At 38.9% G+C, this 23,488-nt stretch overlaps 1 protein-coding gene across 14 annotated transcripts in view; it reads left to right on the top strand.

The window, feature by feature from the left end:
- The window catches only part of ncam1a (neural cell adhesion molecule 1a), a 244,826-nt gene that overhangs the window by 154,709 nt on the left and 66,629 nt on the right, over nt 1–23,488 (top strand). For 7 of the 14 annotated variants that reach the window (XM_017719838.2, XM_017719843.2, XM_017719840.2 and 4 more), the window contains exons 2-9: nt 2,620–2,694; nt 3,375–3,584; nt 4,466–4,609; nt 9,417–9,554; nt 11,788–11,905; nt 14,354–14,514; nt 15,047–15,189; nt 23,284–23,313. In XM_017719838.2, the coding sequence (XP_017575327.1) occupies nt 2,620–2,694; nt 3,375–3,584; nt 4,466–4,609; nt 9,417–9,554; nt 11,788–11,905; nt 14,354–14,514; nt 15,047–15,189; nt 23,284–23,313 (1,019 nt within the window). The remainder of the gene's footprint in view (nt 1–2,619; nt 2,695–3,374; nt 3,585–4,465; nt 4,610–9,416; nt 9,555–11,787; nt 11,906–14,353; nt 14,515–15,046; nt 15,190–23,283; nt 23,314–23,488) is intronic. The other 7 variants (XM_037546124.1, XM_017719841.2, XM_017719845.2 and 4 more) reach the window with 1 other exon arrangement.

The following is a 23,488-nucleotide window of genomic DNA, read 5'->3' as shown; positions in this document are numbered from 1 at the left end:
CAATTGCTTAAAACGTTCCAATGCACAGTTGGACTAACACTAGAATATAATAGTTATTAGTAATATTTTTAAGCTATATATTATTAAATGCTTTACAACACACACACACACACACACACACACACACACACACACACACACACACACACATATATATATATATATATATATATATATATATATATATATACATATTCTTAAACAATATTCATCTCATTCTTGTTCTTGACTTGGACGTGTACAGATCTTGGTTTTGACTTGGACTCGACTCTAGTGGTCTTTACTACAACACTAGTCTGAAAATTCTCCACAAGTGGGAGTGATTAATGCTCAAGTCACTTTTGTGTGTGTTACTGAAAAAAAAAGAAAACTCACAGTATCTCACAAATATGTGTATGTTTATAGTAGCAAAATGCATGTTTATCTAGTAAAAGTGTAGTTGAAATGAAAATCTTTGTTTAAATAGGTCTAAGCTGAAGAGCTTGGCAGATGTCTAACAGACAACAGGTGACTCCAGTAAAATACTGAATAAAATATATGCCTTGAATATTTGTTACAAGCATCAAATGCTTAAATGTCCTTAAGTATAACGTTAAACCAACTGTGGGAAGTAAATGTACATCTACATCTGTGGTAAATGTTAGCTTGACATTAACATGTACCACAGAAGCAGTGGTGTAAATTAGCATTATTGATGTGATGGTACTCAGATTATGAAGGGACAACTTCTGCCTTAAACTCTGCTAGATACTATGTGCGGCCATGAGAAGTTCATAATGTTAAAGGAATTTCTCAAGTAGCATTAAAAATGACCTAAAAAGCATTACATTAGTTGTACAGTAGTAGTTTGGAATCTTTGAACATCTCTGCATTGTATGTTATTGTTCGGTTTAGCCCATTTTTTTGTTTGGCCTAAAAAAAACAACGAGAACAAAAAAAAAAAAACGGTTTACTTGATTGACAAAATAATTGTTAGATTACTGATATATATGTAAGATAGATTACTAATATAAGACAGACGTTCTTAGGAATCATGGGGTTGTTACCTGTATTCATGCCTGCCTAAATATCATCAAATAATGTTATTCATGATACATTTGGAAAATATTTGGATTTTCAAATGCATCTGTACAACATTACATAACAATAGCGCTCATTTAGTCATTTTGCATTCATAAGAGGACAGTACATGTTTGTGAGGAAAGGAGAAAAATGCATTGTTCTTCTCTTTTCACTTTTGAGTTATGTGATTTATTTCTAATTCATCCGGTAAAGCAAGAGCGAACAAACAGCATCTGGCTTCTGAAGACAGATTGAGGCTCATTCCTGTCACTAGCTCAAGTCGATGCACAGAGAGGAAAGATATTAGCTTCATCTCAGGAAAGTTAATATGCTATGATTTATGGTATTACACTTCCCAATTGCACACTGAGAGGCAAAAAGAAGAAGGAGAAAAAAACTCTGAGGGATCTCCATCAGGTGTCTCTGATTAAACCAGAGAAAATTAAGGATTATGGCATTACTGTGCAATATCATGGAGGCACTGGGACCCCAGGTAATTGCGAGTGCAAAATAAGTTTGTGAAGGGTTTGTAATTTATGCTGCTTCAGGTGGTGCCAAGTCCTAATTGTCATATTTAGTCAAAGAACCTGCCCATCAGACGTAGAGGTTTTCAATAAGTACTCCTGACAGTGCTTAAGGGTTGCCATGGTTACGGGTTGTTTCACCACCTTCCTCTCTTCTAGCCCTGCCTCATTTCCTCCCCTTACTCGGCCCCCTACACCTCCCCTTATTCTCTCAGGAAATGTAGGCCTGGGGAAGAGCCAAGGCTGTACAACTGATACATCATTATCTAGGGGTGCACAAATGTAAGGCCTTGCGGTCTTTATCTTCCCACAGCTCCTTCCTTCCTGGGAGGATGCTTTAATTGGTCAGCATGCTCAGAAATCTGGGCTGATCAGCAACTAACATTTAGAATTTGTTGAGCATCTTAGGGTGTCACATTGGTTGTGTGATGTATTTGTGTAATGCATCATGGATATTGTAGTGAGAAAACACTGAGGGAAACACAAAAATGATCCAAAATCATGAATGAGGCGGGCAAAGCTGCACTACAGAATACTGCATAATGTAACAAATCCTACATTAATTGCTAATTTCAGGGCAGAATACCTCCATAATAGTCGGTGAACCCATTCTTTTTGAGTTTGCTGCTCTGTGCTGAACGAACATCCTACAAACCTTGACTGATTGGACTGTTTTGTTCTGTATTCTGTTAAAATTACACTAAACGGAACAGTATATTTCTGCCACCATGTCAACATGAACCATATTCATGTTATCTTCCTCCTATCTTATGGAAAAGAACGATATAATGGATATAATGTTTGTTGTATATATCAGTGGCACTCAAATGTAAAATTGATATTGTTGTGACACCAATATACCAATATAGATGGTCTATATCTTACAGCACTATTGGAATTATTTTGGGCAAATTATCTCAGAAATTAATTAAAACAAATTCACTGTGGTCTTGTTAGTGTAATGTAGGTAAGCGAGGACGATTGCCTCTTGATTCTGTCTGTGATTTGTCTCTCTCTCTCTCTTTCCTCCCAGTCTCCCTGCAGGTGGAGATCATGCCACCCCATGGAGAGATCAGCGTCGGAGAATCCAAGTTCTTTTTGTGCGAAGGTAGGTGGGCAACTGGCTCTGTGATGAAACAAATCAGCAGCCATTTCATCAGAGTTAAGCCTACATGTAATGCCTGCATCTACACGTCTGCCAGCTCTTGCCCGCTGCAGTGCATTAGAACAAACACTTTCATTTTGGATTAAAGGCAGAGCTGACCAAAGCACTCTGAATGAATATATGCCTTCATGTACAGCCTTCAGATGATTAGCATCAGCAATGTTACCTACAGCAGTTCTCGCTGTCCATTTTTAGGGCTAGCATTCCAACTGAAAAACTGCTAGATGTTGCGGAAAATGCTCAGTGAAGGGCAGAAACAACTTTTATTCTATTATGAATGAGAAATACCTGAAATATTCAGAGGGAGATGGTTTTGCTTTGCCCTTCCTGCAGACATGAAAGGGTAAAAATCTTGAAGTCTTGAAAGTAGTGTTATTTTGCTTTTTTACTTTTATTTTTTATTCACAGGTAGTACATCATCTCAAATACATTTCAAACATTCATGACCCCCATACTGCCCCCCCCACCACTACAAAACTTTTCCACCACAACATATCCACTATGTCCTTGAGCCTTGAAATCTATAGTACTTTAAAAATGATTGATAATGAGAGAACAGACAGCTCAACAGCTGTGTCTATATCTGTTTTTAATACTTGGTTGACTTGAAATGTGTGTTCCAGTGGTTGGTGAAGTTAAGGAGATAGATTGGTTTGCTCCCAATGGAGAGAAGCTGCTGCCAAACAGGCAGAACATCAGTGTGAGCCGCAACGATGAGGCATCGTCCACGCTCACCATCTACAGTGCCACTGTGGACAATGCTGGCATCTACAAGTGTGTGGCCAAGAATGGGGATAAGGAGACCCAAGCCACAGTCAATGTTAAAATCTACCGTAAGTGACTACCTCATTACTCCAGCTTCATTACTAGACAGTAAATCTGTTATTGAGTTGATTTTTTCACAAATTTATTAAGTTGTGAATTAGGGCTGTACAGTTACATAATTTCTCAATAATTCTCAATAATAAAGTTACATTCTAAATTAATTGCCAATGATTATATAGCAGTTTGCATAATAATAGTGCACATTTTAAATGGACCTACTGGAATCCTCATTTATATGCATCTTTTGCCAAATAATGTTTTAACATAAGGTTTTTAAAGGGCTTCTAGTTTGAGTTTTTCTACATAAAGTTTTTTGGAATTTTCAAAAGGCAGTGTGTTTTGTTATTGTTCAGTTAAATGTTTTTTTATTGTCTGGCCTTTTTTGACTGATTACTTGGTTAATCATCAAAAAAATAATCAGTAGATTATTAATTTGCTAGTATAATAGTAAAAGCTCTACTATAAATTACAGAGCAAACCGTATGAGATTCAGGAACCTACAGTAAGATTAGAATTAAGCCACTGTTAAGCAATTCACCGTTTTCAGAATATTCTGTCCAGTGCTTACTTCATTAGCTGGTAAAACTGTACTTTTGCTTTGAAATCCAGAGAAAACATATAATGTAATATATGTAACGTCATGGGAAACCTTGCTTGAGTTATTTATGAAAGGTCTGAGAGCTCTCCAAAAGGAGGAGATTCTCCTCAGGCAATTGTGGTTTTTCATGCTCTTTCATTACTGCCCATATTCTGTCTGCACTCAGGAAGTCTATTGTGGACAGAGCCTGAGGAGAACACTAGATCCTGACATTTGCCACACTGTGTATTATATGTACATGGTGTGATACAGAATATTGGATGAACTGTATATTTTTTTTCTTTTCTACAGAAAAACTCACTTTCCAGAGTGCTCCAACTCCTCAAGAGTTCAATGAGGGGGATGATGCTGATATTGTCTGTGATGTCATTAGCTCCCCACCACCTACCATCATCTGGAAGTACCAGAGGACCAAGATTCAGCCAGAGAAAGATGGTAGGTCCTTTAGCAGGCGATTCATTCACCAGATTCACCGCTATAGATGTAGAGTGAAATATCATATCAACCAAAAGAAAAAGAGAAGACAAAAAGTACCCAAGTATGCAGTAATGTGCAAAAGTCAGACCTCCATTTATTAAATTTCCCGTTAGTTGTTTTTTCAGAAGATATTTCTGAGGAGATTAGATATAAGATAATCTGTTTGCATAAGGAAAGTAAAAGCAAAATAGCAAAAAAACAGATATTTCCAAAATTGGAGTTTACACTATTATTGAAAGGCATAGAGACATGATATTCCTAACTGCCATGTAAGATGTAGACCACCAAAACTATCACCATCAGAGAAATGTTTATAGGTGTGGAAAAATGTCCCTGCAGGCTAAATGCTGAAGAAAAATTTTTATTATTGAGGCTGGGTAATTGTCTATTATATATATATATATATATATATATTCAGCTTTTTTTGACACACAGAAATTAATAGCTTGTATTTAATGGCAATTTTGACTGGAAATTAAATAAATGAAGGGTAATCTCTGACTTAATTCATGCATTTATTTCCACAAGGCTCGATTTTTGTAATTCACTATACATTGGTGCTGGTCATTCGTTGGTTGCTAAGCTACATTTGGTGCAAAATGCTGCAGTGAGGCTTTTAACACGTACATCCTGGAAAGAACATATTACTCTGGTACTGGCTTCACTCCATTGGCTCCCAGTTGTTTTTAAAATACAATATAAACTTTTGCTTTTAGTGTACAAGTCTCTGCATGGGTTAGCTCCCAGCTATTTGGCTGAATTGCTTGTGCCTTATGTTCCGGCACGGGCCCTATGATCTGACGATCAGCTTCGGCTGGTGGTCCCCAAGTGGAGACTGAAACAGAGGGGGGAACTGAACATTTCCTGTGGCTGCCCTGAAACTGTGGAATGAGCTGCCACTGCAGATTCGATTAGCACCCACTCTGTCACATTTTAAATCTAGTCTTAAAGCTCATTACTATTCCATGACTTTTATGTAATTTGTTTTGTCTCTTTTAAATTGTTTTACTAGTACTGTAGTTTAATGTTTGTATTTGTGCAGCACTTTGGTCAACTAGCGTTGTGTAAAATGTGCTCTATAAATAAATTGACGTTGACATTGACATTGACTTTTGTATAATACTGTAAACAAGGGGTTCCTAATCGTAGTCCTGGTGACCCAACACCATGCACATTCTTGTGCTTTGTTGAGCACACTTGATTTGCCTCTGTTCACCTCTAGCTAATTAACAGGTGCCTCATTGGCTGGTTTAGGTCGGTAGAGAAAATGTACAGAGAATAGCATCTCCAGATCAGGGATTGGGAACCTTATCATACTCTTGCAATACTCTTACAACAGACTCATTATGAGAAATATTAGATATGTTGACAAGATTAAAGGTGATTTTTTTTTTTTGCAGAGGGCATAAAAATGTTTGGACTGAGGGACAATAAGCTATAATGTCAAAGTCAAACAGTCCTTGTAATTTAACATTTACACAGACACAACAGTTTAAGTGATCCAAAGCTGTTACCTATTATATTCTACCAATTGCTGCAGATTTTCAGAATAAACTTTATGCCTCGTTGGAATCAGACACTTCTCAAATGATTGTACTGAGTTGAGATGTTGAGCTGGATTTAGATGGGCTTCTTGAGGTTATTATAACAGTGACTGAAATTTGGACAAGAATCCCAATACCCTGTCCTGCCCAGCCTCATTTCTATGGTGCGCTCATTCTGTTATGCCGAGACTCCCACCACTGCACAACCGACAAAATGACCAAAGCACACATTTGCATTCCAAGGTCACAAAAATAGCAATATGTAGTAGCTCTATACGCGATAGTCGCTGCACACCCACAAAGATAGAGCCCACTCTCTCACTGTTTCTATCTACCACTCTCTCTCACCCTTATTTTCGTATTCCCCTCCTCATTTTCATCTTTATTTGTCCGCCCTGTCAACATGTTCTTCCTCCCTATTCGCTCATGTGCATTGAGCACAGCCCGCATGCTTGCAGGTTCAGCCGCTCTGACACAGAGGAAGCAGCGTGAAATTGAAGCTCCCCATCTTATTAAGAGAAATAGAAATTGTCAAGGAGAGAAGCTTTCCGAGGCTATGATGTTTTCATCTAAAGCCACTGCAAGCATGCTGCTGAGCGTAGCTCTTGCTTTTTTGTTTAGCTTTGTTTAGCTTCATTTGGATGGACCTATTTTAACCTGCGAGCGCTCCGTCCTTCCCACACCGCTGGAAGAGAGAGTGACCACAGCTGTGTGTTGCCAGCCACGACCTCCGGGGCCTGCTAGTGGATGTGTTTTTCACTTCAAAACCACTAATTGTAGCAGAGCTCGAAACCCGAACTGCAATATGTAAATAACATGTTTTTCCACATTGCTACAGTTAACCCTATCTTACCAAGCATCTTACTGATGATACATTCAGAGACTGTAGAAATGTTCCATTTACGTCATTAAAATCTGATTAGATTGTGTATCTGCTTGTCTATGTTGGACATGGTGAAATTTAAGAGTACATGGAATTGGAGCTTTCTGTGCTACTTTTTTTCTGTCACTGTATTGAGAATACACAGTCCTTTACTGTGAATGTGCTTACATTCATACATACTAAGGGCTTATTACTGGTTTGTTTTGAATATGTTAACAACAAAAACTTATTTTCATATGCTCCTTTGCTTAATATGGTGGTTTGTGAGACTAAATTTGCAATTTTGTTAGATCATGTTTTTCACATTTCATCACTACCTTGAGAATTCATGTTATTAAATCATGGTCACCCTAGACCAGTGGGCATCAAGCATGTTCCAGGAGATATTCCTTCCTGCAGACTTTAGCTCCATTCCTAATCAACCCCACCTGATCCACCTCATTATTGTCCTCAGAAGTTCTTGATTAGCTGAATGCAGTGTGTTAGTGATTTGGGTTAGAGATGAAACCTTCAGAAAGGTAGATCTCTAGGAAGAAGTCCACAGCCATAGATATTTGTTGTTTGATCCAGAAGATTCAGTGTCAAACAAAAATCCTCAATTTTGGTGTAGTTCTCTCTAACTTTGACTCTCTAACCATAAATAATAAAAAAAACATAATTATATCAGATACCTATGACATGACAATATTGTTGACAGCTGTGAGGGGACATAGGTCACTGTGTGGAAAATTAATAAGAAGTAATGTCTCATAACATGTCTGTTTACAGAAAAAATCTCTCTCTTCAATAAAGAGGTCACTCAGCTGACTGGTTAAGCCATGAGCAGGAAAAGCTCTGTCAGTTTTTCTGAGTTGTTTGAGCCAAACACTACAACCTATTTCTAAAATTTTAATCAGATTTCAAATATGTTGTTGAAACAATAATTTGGCCTTTAAAGTTTTTAGGTCTCTTCCCATTCAAAGAGAACGGAGCCTGGTCTTGTATGACTGGAAAGAACTGCTTGGCAGCGTTGCCAAGATGGCTGTCAAATGGACACACTTTCCTCTGAGGACTATGCTTGTGTATAGCTGTAGTTAGTTACAAAGCTAATATATCAGTTAGAAAGCTGACTAACTCACCTACAACCAAGATGTGGCCATCTGTCTATCCTCAGGGGTCTGGGACCCTCTAATTAACCTCTTGGACCCCCTGAATGTCTCAAAATAAAATTTCTGAAAATAAACTTATTATATTATGCCACCATTAGGGAAAAACAGATGCTCATACACAAGTTTAGGGAAAGGTCAGTGTTTAGCAGCTTCTCCCACAATCATCAAGTTTCTGTGATTTGTATTTTTAACTAACTAGTGATGTAGCACTGGTCTGCCTCAGGGTGATGCTGTGGCAAATTGATTCACCCAGTTGGTCCTTCATAGCCTAGCAACTGTAACCATACCTGTGATACCTCTGAAAAACTTCACAGTATGCTGGAACATATTTGTAAATCTTAAAACTTGTCGAATTTCCCAAGAGATTGATGGAATTGAATTGTTATTCATTTCTCAATCCAACAGCACAAGATATGATGTGTACGTTCTCTGTGAATGTGAGGAAGAGTGCATTACCAAACTAGAAAAGATCATTGTCAGGAGAAACATTGTTAAACCAAACATTTTATTGTCATTGAAGCTAGCATCAGCGCCACTGTGGCGTGTGAGTTAGCAGCCATCCATGGGAGCCCCTGAATACCAGGGGGTATTTCACACACTGCCTACAACAAATCATGCAGCTGCTCTTTCATGTGTTTTTTATAACCAGGAAATTTGCATGTCAAAGATTGAACTTGACACAAAGTTTCACTCACAAAATGTATTTACTCCAGAAGTCTGACACATAAAAACGATCACTGCGGCACACGGCACTAAATAAGTAAAATTCCACTTGTGAAATGTTGCCTGCAGATGCTAGTTTGGCTGTGCCCTTAAAGCAGAAGATTAAAGGCAGAAATCACTTTTTTTATGCCTTGGTACAAAAGGGTTAACTTCATCAAAGCCTTTTTACAGGCAATTTACTCTCCCATTCTTGGTGTGTCATTACTGTTTTACTGCAACAACTGTAGGGTTACCAGTGACAGCAATTTTTTTATGCATACTTTATTGTAGGGCTGAAATATAGGTGGTGCTGCTGTGAGGGTCGTAAATGTGCTTTTTTTTCCAAACTTGAAGTGTCATACAGTCTCATTCAGCCACCCAGTGTGTAATGAGGGGCTCGTTAACGTGGCCCCCTTATCTCACTCAAGAGTAATTACTGACTCATTTCGCATCCCTGCATCTTTTCTCTTGCTCCTTCCAACCTGCAGTGCGCTTCAAGGTCCTGAGCAACAACCACCTCCAGATCCGCGGCATCAAGAAGACGGATGAGGGAGACTACACCTGCGAGGGCCGCATCATGGCCCGGGGAGAGATCGACTTCAGGGTCATCAGGGTCATCGTCAATGGTGAGGACGCAGTCTCCTGCATAGCCACCAACCGTGTTCATGAACTCTTACATTCTGGTCTGTCTTTTACACTGCAGAATGTGTTGTTTATTAATCAGTGTTAACACTTCCAGTACTGATATTATGGAAGGCTTCACCAAATGAGCTCTCTAACCAATCGCATTTTGACTAATCAAGGTATTTATGTAAATATATACATATACACTCACCGGCCACTTTATGCTGATATTGTCTGTGATGTCATTAGCTCCCCACCACCTACCATCATCTGGTTGCTTGTTAACACAAATAGCTAATCAGCCAATCACATGGCTGCAACTCAATGCATTTAGGCATGTAGAGGTGGTCAAGACAACTTGCTGAAGTGCAAACTGAGCATCAGAATGGGGAAGAAAGGTGATATAAGTGACTTTGAATGTGGTGTGGTTGTTGGTGCCAGACGGGCTGGTCTGAGTATTTCAGAAATGCTGATCTACTGGGATTTTCATGCAAAACCATCTCTAGGGTTTACAGAGAATGGTCCAAAAAAGAGAAAAGATCTAGTGAGCAGCACTTATGTGGACGAAAATACCTTGTTGATGTGAGAGGTCAGAGGTGAATGGGCAGACTGGTTTGAGATGATAGAAAGGCAACAGTAACTCAAATAACCAACCAAAATCTCTGTGGAATGTTTCCAACACCTTGTTTAAATGCCACGAAGCATTAAGTCAGTTCTGAAGGTAAAAGGGAGTTCAACCTTTTACTAGATGTACCTAATTAAGTGGCCAGTGAGTATATATATATATATATATATATATATATATATATATATATATATATATATATATATATATATTAGTTTTTAAATCATGTCTTGATTGACCAGTCACTGAACTACAGTCAGAAAATATATATTCAGGAATATAATTGCGATACTAGTATCAGCTATGCACTACAGTAGCAATCAGAAGATTGGGCACAACTGATTGAGTGCTTTTAAACTTGTAGACATTCTAATTTTACTTGAGACACCCCTCTCCCCCACTTATAGTCATACAGCTATCAGCTAGGGCTCATCACATATGGAACTTAAGTGTGTTGGAAAAGCATCCTAGGTGGCTCCTCCTGAAGCTGCTTGAGAGACTGTGCAAAGATATATCACAGTATTAGGGGACTTTGAAGAATCTAAAATATGACAGTTCTGTGGTCACTGCATAATTGTTATTTTATAGTTCTGACGTTTCTACTATTATTGCACAATGTGGAAAATAGTGATAAAAAGATCTGTCCAAGCCTCTGACTGGTGTTGGTCTGTGCAGGTGAAAAGCACAGTCATTATGCGAGTTTGGGTGACCCTGGTCAAATGACAAATAATAAAACACAGTATGTGACCTGTGCAAAAGTTATGAAATATTATTTACTGTATATTTACTGTAGGTATTTTATTGGTACATTTAACATTTTTTAAAATGTTAAACACAGCAAATACAACCCCAATTCCAATGAAGTTGGGACGTGTATAAAACATAAATAAAAACAGAATACGATGATTTGCAAATCCTTTTCAACCTATATTCAATTGAATACACTACAAAGACAAGATATTTAATGTTCAAATGGCAGAAAGGCAGAAAACTAGCATTGAAAGCCTGTGACCTGCGATCCCTCAGGTGGCACTGCATTAAAAACTGACATCATTCTGTAACGGATACAAACAGATGCTTGTACATCAAGCAAGAATGGGAAAGAATTCCACCTACAAAGCTTCAACAATTAGTGTCCTCAGTTCCCAAACGCTTATTGAGTGTTGTTAAAGGGAAAGGTGATGTGGTAAACACGCCCCTGTCCCAACTTCTTTGGAACGTGTTGCAGGCATCAAATTCAAAATGAGTGAATATTTGCAAAAAACAATAAAGTTTATGCATTTGAACATTAAATATCTTGTCTTTGTAGTGTATTCAATTGAATATAGGTTGAAAAGGATTTGCAAATCATCGTATTCTGTATGTATTACACATGTCCCAACTTCATTGGAATTGGGGTTGTAAATAGAACTGTGCATAAAAGTTGCAGAAAATTTACATATTTAAGTTTGTTCCCTCTTGATATATTAACTTATTTTCACTTAAGTCAACAAAACACGAAATCTGACACGAGCTGCTTTTGCATATGACTGTATGCTTATGTTATATTGCATTTGCTGTCAATATACATGCTGTTACTTACATTTCTCTCTCTTCCTTCTCTTTCTTAGTTCTGCCCACTATCAGGACCCGTTATGCTGAGCTCAATGCCACTGCGGATATCGGGCAGGCTGTGACACTAGCATGCTATGCTGATGGCTACCCAGAGCCCACTGTTACATGGACACAGTAAGTGGCACCCTGCTACATGGACAGAATTCAACTGCATTTTACTTCTATAACAGTGTTCACTTTAGTAACAACAGTTCATGCAGAAACAGTAACACACAGGCATTTTGGTACTTAAAAAAGCTACTGAACATACAGTATGCTTGCCATGTCTATGCAATATAGTCAACAATTATTTATATAATTTATTATCAAGTCAAGTCAGCTTTATTGTTAATACTGCAGTATGTACAGGACATACAGTGTACTGAAATTGCGTTACTCTCAGACCCCATGGTATAACAATAACATTAAATAGACGGTAAACAGGAAAAGTGTGAATTTAAATAAACACACAAAAAAACACTAATCATAAAAATAAACATTAATTGTAGAAAATAATAGAATAATAAAAATGAATATAAATACAAGAGGTCCTGAAATTAACATGCAAGTGACTTAAGGCACATACAGATTATACAAATGTTTATGACAAGTACTAGTTAATATTAGTTTATGTTAATGCCATGATGAGGTTACATACTCCTTGACTTTTAGTGTCCTTTAAACAATGAAGCTAAAGCTTCATCATATGTGTAGTTAATTATGCATAATGTTTGGTAAAAGCAACATGCTGTTAGGTTAGCCACAAGAAGTTTTTTTTTGCACTGTAATGTTTTTCTCAGATAAAACTGAATAAACATTACCAACATATGTTCACAAAGAACACTGTCTTCAGATCATTTTTGAAAATGCCTGGTAGTTGCTGATGGCAGACCACCAGAAACATTAAATGTGATTATTATCTATTATATTATTATAGGCTAGAAGACAATATCAATTAATAATTAAAAACACTTTGACCACCATATGAGGTTGAGGTTATGGTTGCTGTAAAAATGTTATATTCTTCTATTACAGCATTCATTCTGTAGTAGCTCATAGACAAATCTGGCCATTGGCCCATTGATGGTGGTGAGTGTCTCCTCTGATCAGGGCAGAGGGGCATCAGCATTATTGAAGCTTGTGAATAGACAACACTGTGGATGGCAAAAACGTGATTTCATCCTTACAGTCGCCGTTAACCATGGCATCTGACAGCCTTCAACATGACTCTGACCTAAAGCACTAGTGACGTCTTTGGCAGGGGAAGAGAAGGTGGAGAATGAAAGTTGAGGGGGAGAGCACACCAGAGGAGCAGATCAGCTCTCAGCCTCGCTCCCCACAAAGCTTATTTATTTCCCTCTCCGGAGACTAACGCTGTCGTTTTTGGGGTGTCCGCACAATCACTGCTGTAACGGCCGAGAGGGGGATCAGGGACTGAATACAGACTTTGCGCGACTGATTTAATGTCGCACAGAGACACGGTTTGGAGAGAGAGAGGCGAGTGTTCATCCAAGAGGCACATCACAAGAAATCAACTTGATTTTTATGGCCTTCGGACATTCTTTATGGCTGCTGTGCTGGCTCGGAGCACAGAGAGCACAGTGGCGGACAGGGAAGGGTGACAAAGCAAATCAACCTTTCTTTCTTTCTTCTTCAGTTTTGCTTGCATGTACTCTCTCACTCCCTAGCTTGAGGTTTGGCAGCTCTGGTCTGAATCTATACAAGAGAAGAAGCAATCCATTTCATGGCAGCCCTTTTCTTGTTCACCAAGTGTTAAGGAAGGGTAGAAAGAGAAGAGAGAAAAACATATTCATGACATTGCAGAGGTAGGGAGAGCGTGAAGACCAGAAAGGAAACTCAGTGATGTGAGAATTTCCTCTGTCTATCTCTCTTTCACTCTCTATCGCACTCCCCCTCTCTTTCTCTATTGCTCCCTCTCTCTCCCTCTCACACTGTCTTTCGCTCACCTTTTCTCTTTTCTCACTTCTCTCTCTCTCTTTCTGTCCTACACTTTCTGCCCCACCTTTCTCTCTTCTTCCTCTCTTTATCCCTCCACTTCTTTCTTTTTTCTCTCTCCATTTCTATCCCCGATCTTTCTCTTCTCTCTTTATCTCTCTGCCTACTCTCTCTTGTTTCTTTGTGTCCCAAACACTTTATTTTCCCTCTGTCTTTCTCTTTCTTTCTATCCCATACCTATTTCTCTCTTTTTCTCCCATATTTGTCTCACTCTTTTCTCTCTCTTTTTATACCCTGTCTCTCTTTCTTTCTGTCCCCCACCCTTCTCTCTTCTATCTCTTTATCTCTCCACCTCCCTCTTTTTCTCTCTCTCCATTTCTATCCCCGATCTTTCTCTATCTCTCTCCCCCCTCTGTTTCTTTCTGTCCCAACCTCTCTTTTCTTTCTGTCTTTCTTTTTCTATCCCCTACCTTGTTCTCTCCTTTTTCCCCGTCTCTTTTTCTATCTCCAACATCTTTCTCACTCCCTCTTTTTCTTTCTTTCTATCCCCACCTCTCTCTCTTTCCATCTCTCTCTCTCCCTTTCTCTCTCTCTCCCTTTCTCTCTCTCTCTCTCTCTCTCTCTCAGTAATAATGTGGTGCTGGTGCCCGATGAAAAGTACAGTCTGAATGAAGATGGCTCAGAACTGACCATCAAAGACGTGAAGAAAGTGGACGAGGGAGATTACTTCTGCATCGCCCGCAACAAAGCAGGAGCAAAAGAAGAGGAGGTCAGCCTCAATGTGTTTGGTAAGAGACAGACAATCACCCCTGAGTGTTCCTGTAGCGACAGGAGAATCCAAATGAGTTGAGATCAAGCACCAGGAACAATCGAGGTTACAATCCTAAGCAAGTTTCCTGGCACCCGTCAGTCCATGGTGCTCTTATCTTGTGATGTGAAATATTGTCTTTCTCTTCTGTTCCTACATGTAACAGCGTTAAAAGATTAAACAGCAGAAGATGAATAAAAGCTAGATCTGTTGAAAATTATATCTCATTAAAGTAGTTTATTAAAGAGCATCCTGTAAAGTGGCTCTCCTTTTGTTGAATAAGAAACACGACAACGTGGTGATTACATTTTAAAAAGCACCATGTAAGTGAAATATATTCATCTGGACATTTCCAACTTATCAAGCTTAGGCCAGAGTTTTGTATTTGCCAGGATAGAGCAGGCTCAATAATTTCACATGGTAATCAATATCTGCTTAGCACTCTGAGAATGGTTGCAGCTTTCCATTCTGAGTCAGCCATTGTGTGTGTGTGTGTTTGCGCGCATGTACAGTGCAACCCAAAATCACATACCTGGAGAACCAGACGGCTTCAGAGCTGGAGGAACAGATAACGCTGACCTGCGAGGCCACGGGGGACCCCACCCCCAGCATCGTGTGGAGCTTCGGCCGACGCGTTTTCAGTGAAGGAGAGCAGGTACTGTGTTTGAGGGCATTGGGGGAGGGTCAAAGGGCCTGGGTCAGGCCAGGGTCCTTTTGAATTTAGTGGTGGAGTATGAGTGCCTCAGTACTGAATATTGAATAAAACACTGTGCCAATAAAGAACTTTCCTCTACATTATACAGCCTAATATTCAATGCTTGTATCCATTGGACTACATTAAGGAAAGTCTTCTTCACCTCTGAACAGAATATTTAATGTGAGTTCAGATAGGTCAGGTGAATTATAGTCTGCAGAGTTGGTAAGTCTATAGAGTTGGTAAGGCTGTATTTCTCTAAAGATTTGATGAAAAGACTATGAGAGAGTTAAATGAAAGGTCAGAGGAACAGAATGCTGCTCTTTTCAAGGATGTGCAGAGAACTGTCAGTTCTATTTGCAGCGCTTATCTAGGTGCCTTTTTAGAGTTGACAGCGTAGGTTTGGCTGTACGGTTGAAAGTGCTAAACAAACAAACAGAGAGCAAGAAGGCCATTGTAACACACCTGAATTTCTGATGTGCTAATATGTTAGCATGGCCCTTGGGCGTGCATCTGTTAAGCATGGAGCCATCTAAGTGAGTAGCTGTGATAGAGGAATGGTAGCTGATAATATTGTCCAATATTGTTCTGTCCACAGTGACATCACCTGCTCACTTATGAGTATAGAGGGGAATTTGTGGTAATGCAGTCACTGCATTGGAAAAAAGTGAGATGCAATGCACATATAGTATATTTTTTTTCACAGTGACATGTGGATTATGTGACATGTGGATTAACCTCTATGACATTGTTTTCACATCGCCTCTTCTTTAAATAACAACACATGAGGGTTTGCATTTAAAAAACTAAGTGCTAAATTTGTGTCAGAATTAAATACAATCCACCTTGAAATGTAATCAATGCACAGCACGTTTTCCGTGTCACTGTATAAATCACATATGTACTTTGCATTTCACTCGTCATGATTGCATTTCAATCAGGCATATATGTTTGCAGCACTGCATGTTGGAAAGCAGTGTAGCTGTGCTTTGATTACATTTCAAGGTGGATTGTTTTCAACTCTGACCTAAATTAGGCTGTTTGTTTTTTTAAATTTAAATCTTCATGTACTGTATTAAAGAGTAAAGAGTCCAAGTGACACATAAGTATGTGGTAGAAGCGTTGCTTTTCATTTCGACACGTTGCTTTGGAAAAGTGTCATGTGTACATTGCATTTCATGATTTTACACTGTAGAGATTGCATTTAAATTTGGCAAGACTTGCTCAGCATATATGTAACACAATAAAATAGCCTGAAATTGTATATTCGAACACAAAACGACATCATTGTTACAATAATGAAAACGTAAAATGCACTAGAACCTTTAGCAAGAGGACAGCATGATACAACCAAACAAAAACACTATAAAGAAAACTGAAGGACAAAAGAGATATTTAATAGAAACAAGCCTAAAAGGAATTAAGTGACACTGGCTATACTGCATCATTTATTTTATTTAAGATTTTTTTCAGTTTCTGATGTTTATTTGAGTTTGACAAGTGAGAACTAGCAGTCGTATTTGACATGTGGAGTTACGGAATAACTACAGTTTGGAAGGAGGACTACACCTGAAGCTCCACTTCCTCCCTGTATAACTTTTTGTACATTTCTATCATTGTCTGTTGTTTCCTGTGAAGTTTTCACATCTCACCACCTCCCCATCTCCCTCCTCTTTCTCAGTTCTATCTGTATTCATCAAGGGGGGTCCAGCCTTCCAACTTAAAGAAGACATATTTTTTTTGCCAACTGCTTTATGCACAGTCTGAGAAAGAATATGATTCTACAGGCTGCTTGGATTTCTTGCTTGGTTCTGTCACATCAAGCAAGCATCCCATCCCACTTACAAAAGCTTGCCCATTTACCCAGCTTTCCTACTTTTCCCATCACAGCTGCTCTTTCATATATGAAAGCTTATGACAAAAGGGCTAATTGCACCGTGTACTGCCCTCATTACAGTAAGCTTGTCGTACAGTTAAGCTAACAGGCTGCATTGATATTCAGAGACAGGCTTTGAGTTTAAGTCTTTAGTGAAAGAGTCAATGTTTAAATTATAATATTGAAAGTGAAAAATATCTGCACTGTGGCATAATAACCACACCCTTACCCTGCTCCCTCTACTTAGACAGCCACTGAGAACAGTGGGCAGTGTTATGTGTTTTATATTCTCCACAGAGCACAAGGAACTGTATTTAAATTTTAAAAAGAACTTATATTATGTTTTTCATTTTCATATAGCATAAAAGGCAGTTAAAAATGTATTTGTGTAACTGTCAAGTGGCAAGTAGTTGTATGTGTAAAGCCAGTCTAAAGCACTGTTTAAGTAAAACTACTGGTAGTTTTCTGACTTTTTAGCTCCAAAAAAAACTGTATTGGTCACAAAATGTTCATGTCGGTCAGGCTCTAGTAGCCTTGTGTTCTTGTGTTGGACACTTTTCACTGCTATGCAATAAATATGCTCCACTCTGCACACTTCAGCCACTCTGCTTAATTAGCAGCCTTGAAATGGACCGTTTCCATTCCTTCATTTTTCATCATAACTCAGTCAAATGGCATCAAGCCATGTCGGCTAAATGCTCCTATCAATATTCAGCTCTGCACAGAACCAAATTCCTCTTTTCCTTCCATCTCTCGCAGAAATGATGATGGAATGTTTTCTGCAGTTAGTGTCCACCCCTCTAATTCTAAACCTAGGTCTCTATCGACGTTTCTAGTAAGCTAATTGTTGGTTGCATTTAAACGTGATGATTGGTTTGTCGACCTGCTTATCTAAAGAACTGCTTTAAGGCACAGGCCTGGAGCAACAGCTGTACAGAACCAGAGCTGATAACTTTAGAGATGGGCTTGTTTATTTCTTTCTTTATTTATTTTGCAGAGATGAATACACATGGTCATTCTGCAGGCTCTTTCCTCACCTTTCACCAGGCTTATCTGAGATGCAACACCTCTATGGCTTCCCTCTGTCCCCCCCGTCAGCTGTTGGTGAATGATAGAAAATGTTTCTCTCCATCCCTCTGCATGGGGATTAGCACGTTGAATTGAACAGCTGATGTGTCGGAGCCAGCTCTAGGCCTGCTGGATCGTGTTAGCTGCTGAAAGCGCCCAGTTAGAGACCTGTTTGACCGCAGCCACTGGCATCAGTTTTTTGGGTCTGGACTGCAGGCATGAGATATACCTCATATTTAAGTCTGTGGTCCATCACCTGAAGAGATGCGATTTACTTTACAATAGTCAACCTGATTGCATCCTCTGTTATTTTCTCCAATATTTTTCCTCAGTCAGCCTGGCAGGCCAGTATTTGGTGTCAGAGGCAAGAAATTCAATTTCAGTCGTATTGTTATGCTTTTATTGAAGCCTGTGATGGTTGCTGTCCATTGCGTTTTCTCCTCTAAAGATTGTCCTATCAGAATGCCTGAAGAAAATAACAACTAGATCAGCCCTTTGAAAGAGAGTATCACAGGCACAGTTCCGCAGCGACCTGAGTATTAGCGAACACTACATCCGGCTCATTCTTTTTTGCTCTCCCATTCAGTTTGTGTGATTATTACCATGGATTGAGGGTTCTAGAAGCCTGAGGAATGCTATGGGGCTAAAGAGTCATACTATGCTATCTTAAGAAGATAATCTTGTTATGAGCCCTTGCATGGTTCTCCTGCCAAACACTCTCTTCACTCTCCAGGAATTAAGAGTGTTCTTGTTTTCTTTTTCATGTAACCCTTTCCTAAAAGAGGAGAAATGCTTTATTTGTGCTCTGGTATAGGCAGCTCTGCTTTTCAAACCCAGATGGAAATAGCCAGTTTTAAATGTTCTCAAGAAAGTATTTATGAGCCATTTGGGCCTCCTGTTCAAATATCCATTCAGATGATTATATATATATATATATATATATATATATATATATATATATATATATGGTTCCATTTGAATATGAATGGCCTGTAATGGTTTAATCAACAACATTGTGTTCAGAGTGGAAACTGGTATATCAATATGGGTCATTATCACCATGGCTACGGTCGTCTTGATCTGGAATTCTTCATAGGAGTTTAGCATTGCCTACCACAATATTAGAGTGGCAAAAGAAGTCAGAAATGCACAGGAACCTTAGGAGATGAGGTGAACTGGCAGTGCTTTATCTTTGACAGACTGAAGCACTTTATCTGCATAGACAAACCAGCTAAATAATGAAAAGGCTCCTGCTTTCTCCTTACTTTATGTTCTGCCTGGAAGCATGGGAGGAAGATTGTCCATGGTTATTGCATGAGCCCTGTGAGACACAGAGAGCATACACTTTGATATCGGAAAAGATCTTTATCTTCTACACAAAGCCAGAGTAAAATAGCTTAAAGGGATACTTTACCTGTTAATATAAAAGTTGTTTTGAATTGTTTGTCATGTGTAGATGTGATTGTATATAACAGCAATACAGAAGTTACAAATGAAACTACACTGAGGCATTGTGCTATGGGCAAATGTGGGCAATATGTGTTACTGTGATAAATTACGGTAGTGTACTGTTCTAAAGTCACAGATCACTCTTCATTTATTTCCAGCCAAAACAACCATGTAGTAGTTCATCAAATCAAAAGGAATTAACAGAAAATTACACAGAAGTCTCAACAACTAAATATAATACATCTTTTTTTCAGTATTTAGTGTATTCATTGTTTGCTTTTATTAAATCTTTCATTTTTTTCATGAGGCTTACTTTCACTTTTTCAAAGAAATTTTTCTACACAATCAAAGTACAGTCTTAGACGTTGCTTCTTATGATCCAGATAGTCCCACAAACACATTCCATGATGAGTCCATTGTTCTGAGATCAGTTAAACTGCATAGTAACAAGTTCCTTGAATGTCAGCTCATTATGGTATTATACTTATTTTATTCACTATATTTTCACTATAGTTCAGATTTTTCCTCAGGTCCCTTCTAAGTTTGTTTATTGCATTTAATAACAAAAATCATTGTGTGCTTATTTTCAAACCCCATTGAAGTGTGGCAGTACTGTTGTGCTAGTGCATTTTGTCATGTTGTGCATTGTGGTACATATTGTGCTGTGAAAATGACTGTCAATATCATGATCTATGCTTGTCCCATAGCCCAACTTTAAAATTAGGTTAATAAAAAGTGGGTGGTTTGCCCTTTCAATAGATTTGAACTCTTGAACGGTCTCCTGAAGCATGACTCCAGGAGAACAGTGCAGCATTTTAGGAACATTAGCTTACCATGCACTTCCATTTGTGCTCAGCCTAGAGTAGTGCTTGCCTTGTAAGACCCTAGTCTCTTATCAGCAGCTCACTAATGGCAGGTCAGGCATGAATATCAGTGCTAAATGCCGCTGAAGTGGACAGCGTTTGCTGTACTCTGTTCTAACCTTTTTACTTGCGCTCATCCACATTCGCCATGCCTCAAGGGCACTTGTACAAACCCAATTAAGATCTTGTTTTTCTCTCATTTGACCCGTGGAGAGCTGTTTTTAGACTAGCCGGTCACTACATAAGCTTAAGTTGCCTTTGGGGGTTGCTGCTTGAGGCTGCGTTTGCAGGGCTAGGTGCCTAGTATTGGAGTGGTATCAGCACCTAATGTGTGTGTCACATAGGGTCAGGTTAAGGAGGCTGTGTGATTGTGAATATTTTATCATGTAGAAAGGTAGAAAGTGAAAACAAGCCCAGAAACATCACAAGGTTTTTGCTCTGATGACCCTATGACAGGCTGCTAATGAAGGAATCATGAGATCAATACATGCACTGTGGATGTCAAGCCAGTGCAATAGAGCACATGCTCTGAATCTATACCAAACAAAGCATTCTCTTTTAATCTACGATACCGTGAGCCAGACGAGCTTTGAGTCTTTGTTGTCTATATGTATGCCAGCCCTAATCCTGCAGAGTTTCTTTTTCTATTAGATGTTGTATAACTGTATTAAGGATAAAAGTGCTTCAGAGAACCCTCCCCCAGTCTGTTCCAATTAACTAAGTGCTATTTCAAAGACTTTGGTGGGCTAGTTGATACTTGTTTGAATAATTCCCTGGGAGAACAAGTTATCACTGCTTTTTGCTGCAATTGCCAGTTTTCATTTGCAACCCCACGTCCCACTTCTCGGCCTTTATTTCTCTCTTTTTAGCTCTGTGCCAAATGACTGGATGAAAGGACAGCTACAATAAAACACAATCACGCACAGTAGCGTTCATGTGCTGAGCTTGGTTGTTGTCAGCTTGTTGCAAGTCGGGAAAATATTGACGTATGTGTCCATTTATAAATTCATAGCAGTTCGGTCTGAGCAAAGGCTTTTGATTTTGACTCAACAAAATGTGCCTCAGGTATAGAGAGCTGCTGTGAAAGCTACCCATCACTGTCCAATCCAAACATTCTGTGTCATACAGAGGAATGAGTCCAGATAAGACACTCTGTAACTAAGCCTGATGGATAGTATATTGACTAAATGAATGTGTTGATCAGGGTCAGTGTCATCTCCATTAGAATTCAAGTGATAAATGGAGTTAATATTGACCGAATCATAAAGCACTCTCCTGCCCTTATCATGCTTTGCCTGTCCTGGCAAGGGAAGGGCCTTTGTTCCATAATTCATTTGTTAAAGGTTAATTATTAGCTCTGTGGCATTTGGATGGGTTATTGGCACACCTGGCCTGTGGAGCGAATGACCCTTCACTTGTACATGCACGCATGCCACCTGCAGTGTCCGGCGGCCATGCTGGAAGGTCCAAGCACCCTCACTGATTTCCAAGTCACATCTCTACAAAGCAATGCAATTCTATATCTGTTAATTGGAAAAATGTGATTTTTTCACTGTTGTGCTGTCTTGATCTTAAAAATTAAGTCAACGGGCTGGATAAGGATCAGGAATTAGAGAGTTTTAGTGGGGAATGTACAGTGTAGTTTTATCTGCTATGGCATGCGTGTACTTTCCATAAAGAGGTTAGTGGGAGTTAAGTGAATTACATACTGAATAATGCTGTATTGTGGCTTTGTTTTCCTAACACATCATCAGTGGATCCTGTTATTAGAGAATATGATTCCAGTAATTGCAAATACTACAAGACCTTAATCCGGACTTAATAATCAGAATGAATGCCTATTGCTTTATCAAAGTGCTGAATGAAGTAGCTTAATAAGTACTAAGTCTTTTAATTTATTCATTCATATTTATTTCCAGTGCTGTGCAAAAGTCAGAGTCCCTTCATTTATTTAATTAACGTTCAGAATTGTCCATTAGGTACAAGTCACTCAATTTTCATGAGATTTTTTCATGAGATTGACATTTCAAAACTGGGGAAATTGGGACTCCTAACAGCTGTGCAAGACTGGGTAGAATACCCAAACTCACCATCAGGTGAAGAGTTTTCAAAGCTTTCATCTTTAAGAGAGAAGAAAAAATCAAGTTCCACCCTTGCTTCAGATCTGAAAAATCCACAGGTGTTTCTGACTATGCTTCCATTGTGAGAAGACATCTTAATGCTATGGCTCTGAAAGGGTGTGTAGCTGTCAAGAAGCCCTATCTGAGAAGAGAAAACTTGCAAACAAACAAATAAGCTGCTTGTGTTGTCGATAGACGGATCAACCCAGGTTCCAGATCTCAACGGTGCTTAATGGGATTGTTTGGATTATGAACAGCAGAAAAATCAACCGACTTCTAAGCCTGAACTTTGGAGGTGTGGAAAAATAATATCTCTGCAAGTCTCTGAAAAACTGGAAGCAAGTCTCCTGAAAAGGATAGAAGTTGTAGACACACTAAATGCTAAAACATATTTAATTTTTAAGGATTCTCTGTACTTTGAATTTGAACAAATAACTTTCACTTCCCATTTTGACTAAAAATTAAAAAATAAAAGGTACTGTCTTATTTTGACACAGTACTGTGTGTATTTTTTGCAGGTGTTCTGTGTCATATCGATTGTCATTCTAGAGAAAGGCAGAGTGAATAACATTTGCATGTGCCAGTTGTGTCTTTTAACACCTGTGGCAGCTGTACCATATTTAAGGTTTTTGCCATTTTTGTTTGTTTTTTTTTCTATGTGTATGTTTGTCCTTTCTAGGCTTCTTGGACTCGACCTGAGAAACACAAGGTATGGCTACTGAACACGTAGCCTTGGTAGGCACTAATACTAGAGAGATCCATTACTAGTGCAGAACCTCAAGTGTTGGATCCTTCTCACCCACAGTGCCCCTATAGACAAACACACAGGCACACACTCAAGCACGCTCACACACGCAGGGCCACATATGATGGAGTAGCCCTCC

Source organism: Pygocentrus nattereri, chromosome 16 (assembly GCF_015220715.1).
Source record: "Pygocentrus nattereri isolate fPygNat1 chromosome 16, fPygNat1.pri, whole genome shotgun sequence".
In the NCBI taxonomy this organism is placed as follows: domain Eukaryota; kingdom Metazoa; phylum Chordata; class Actinopteri; order Characiformes; family Serrasalmidae; genus Pygocentrus; species Pygocentrus nattereri.
This window is presented reverse-complemented; position numbering and strand designations above follow the sequence as displayed.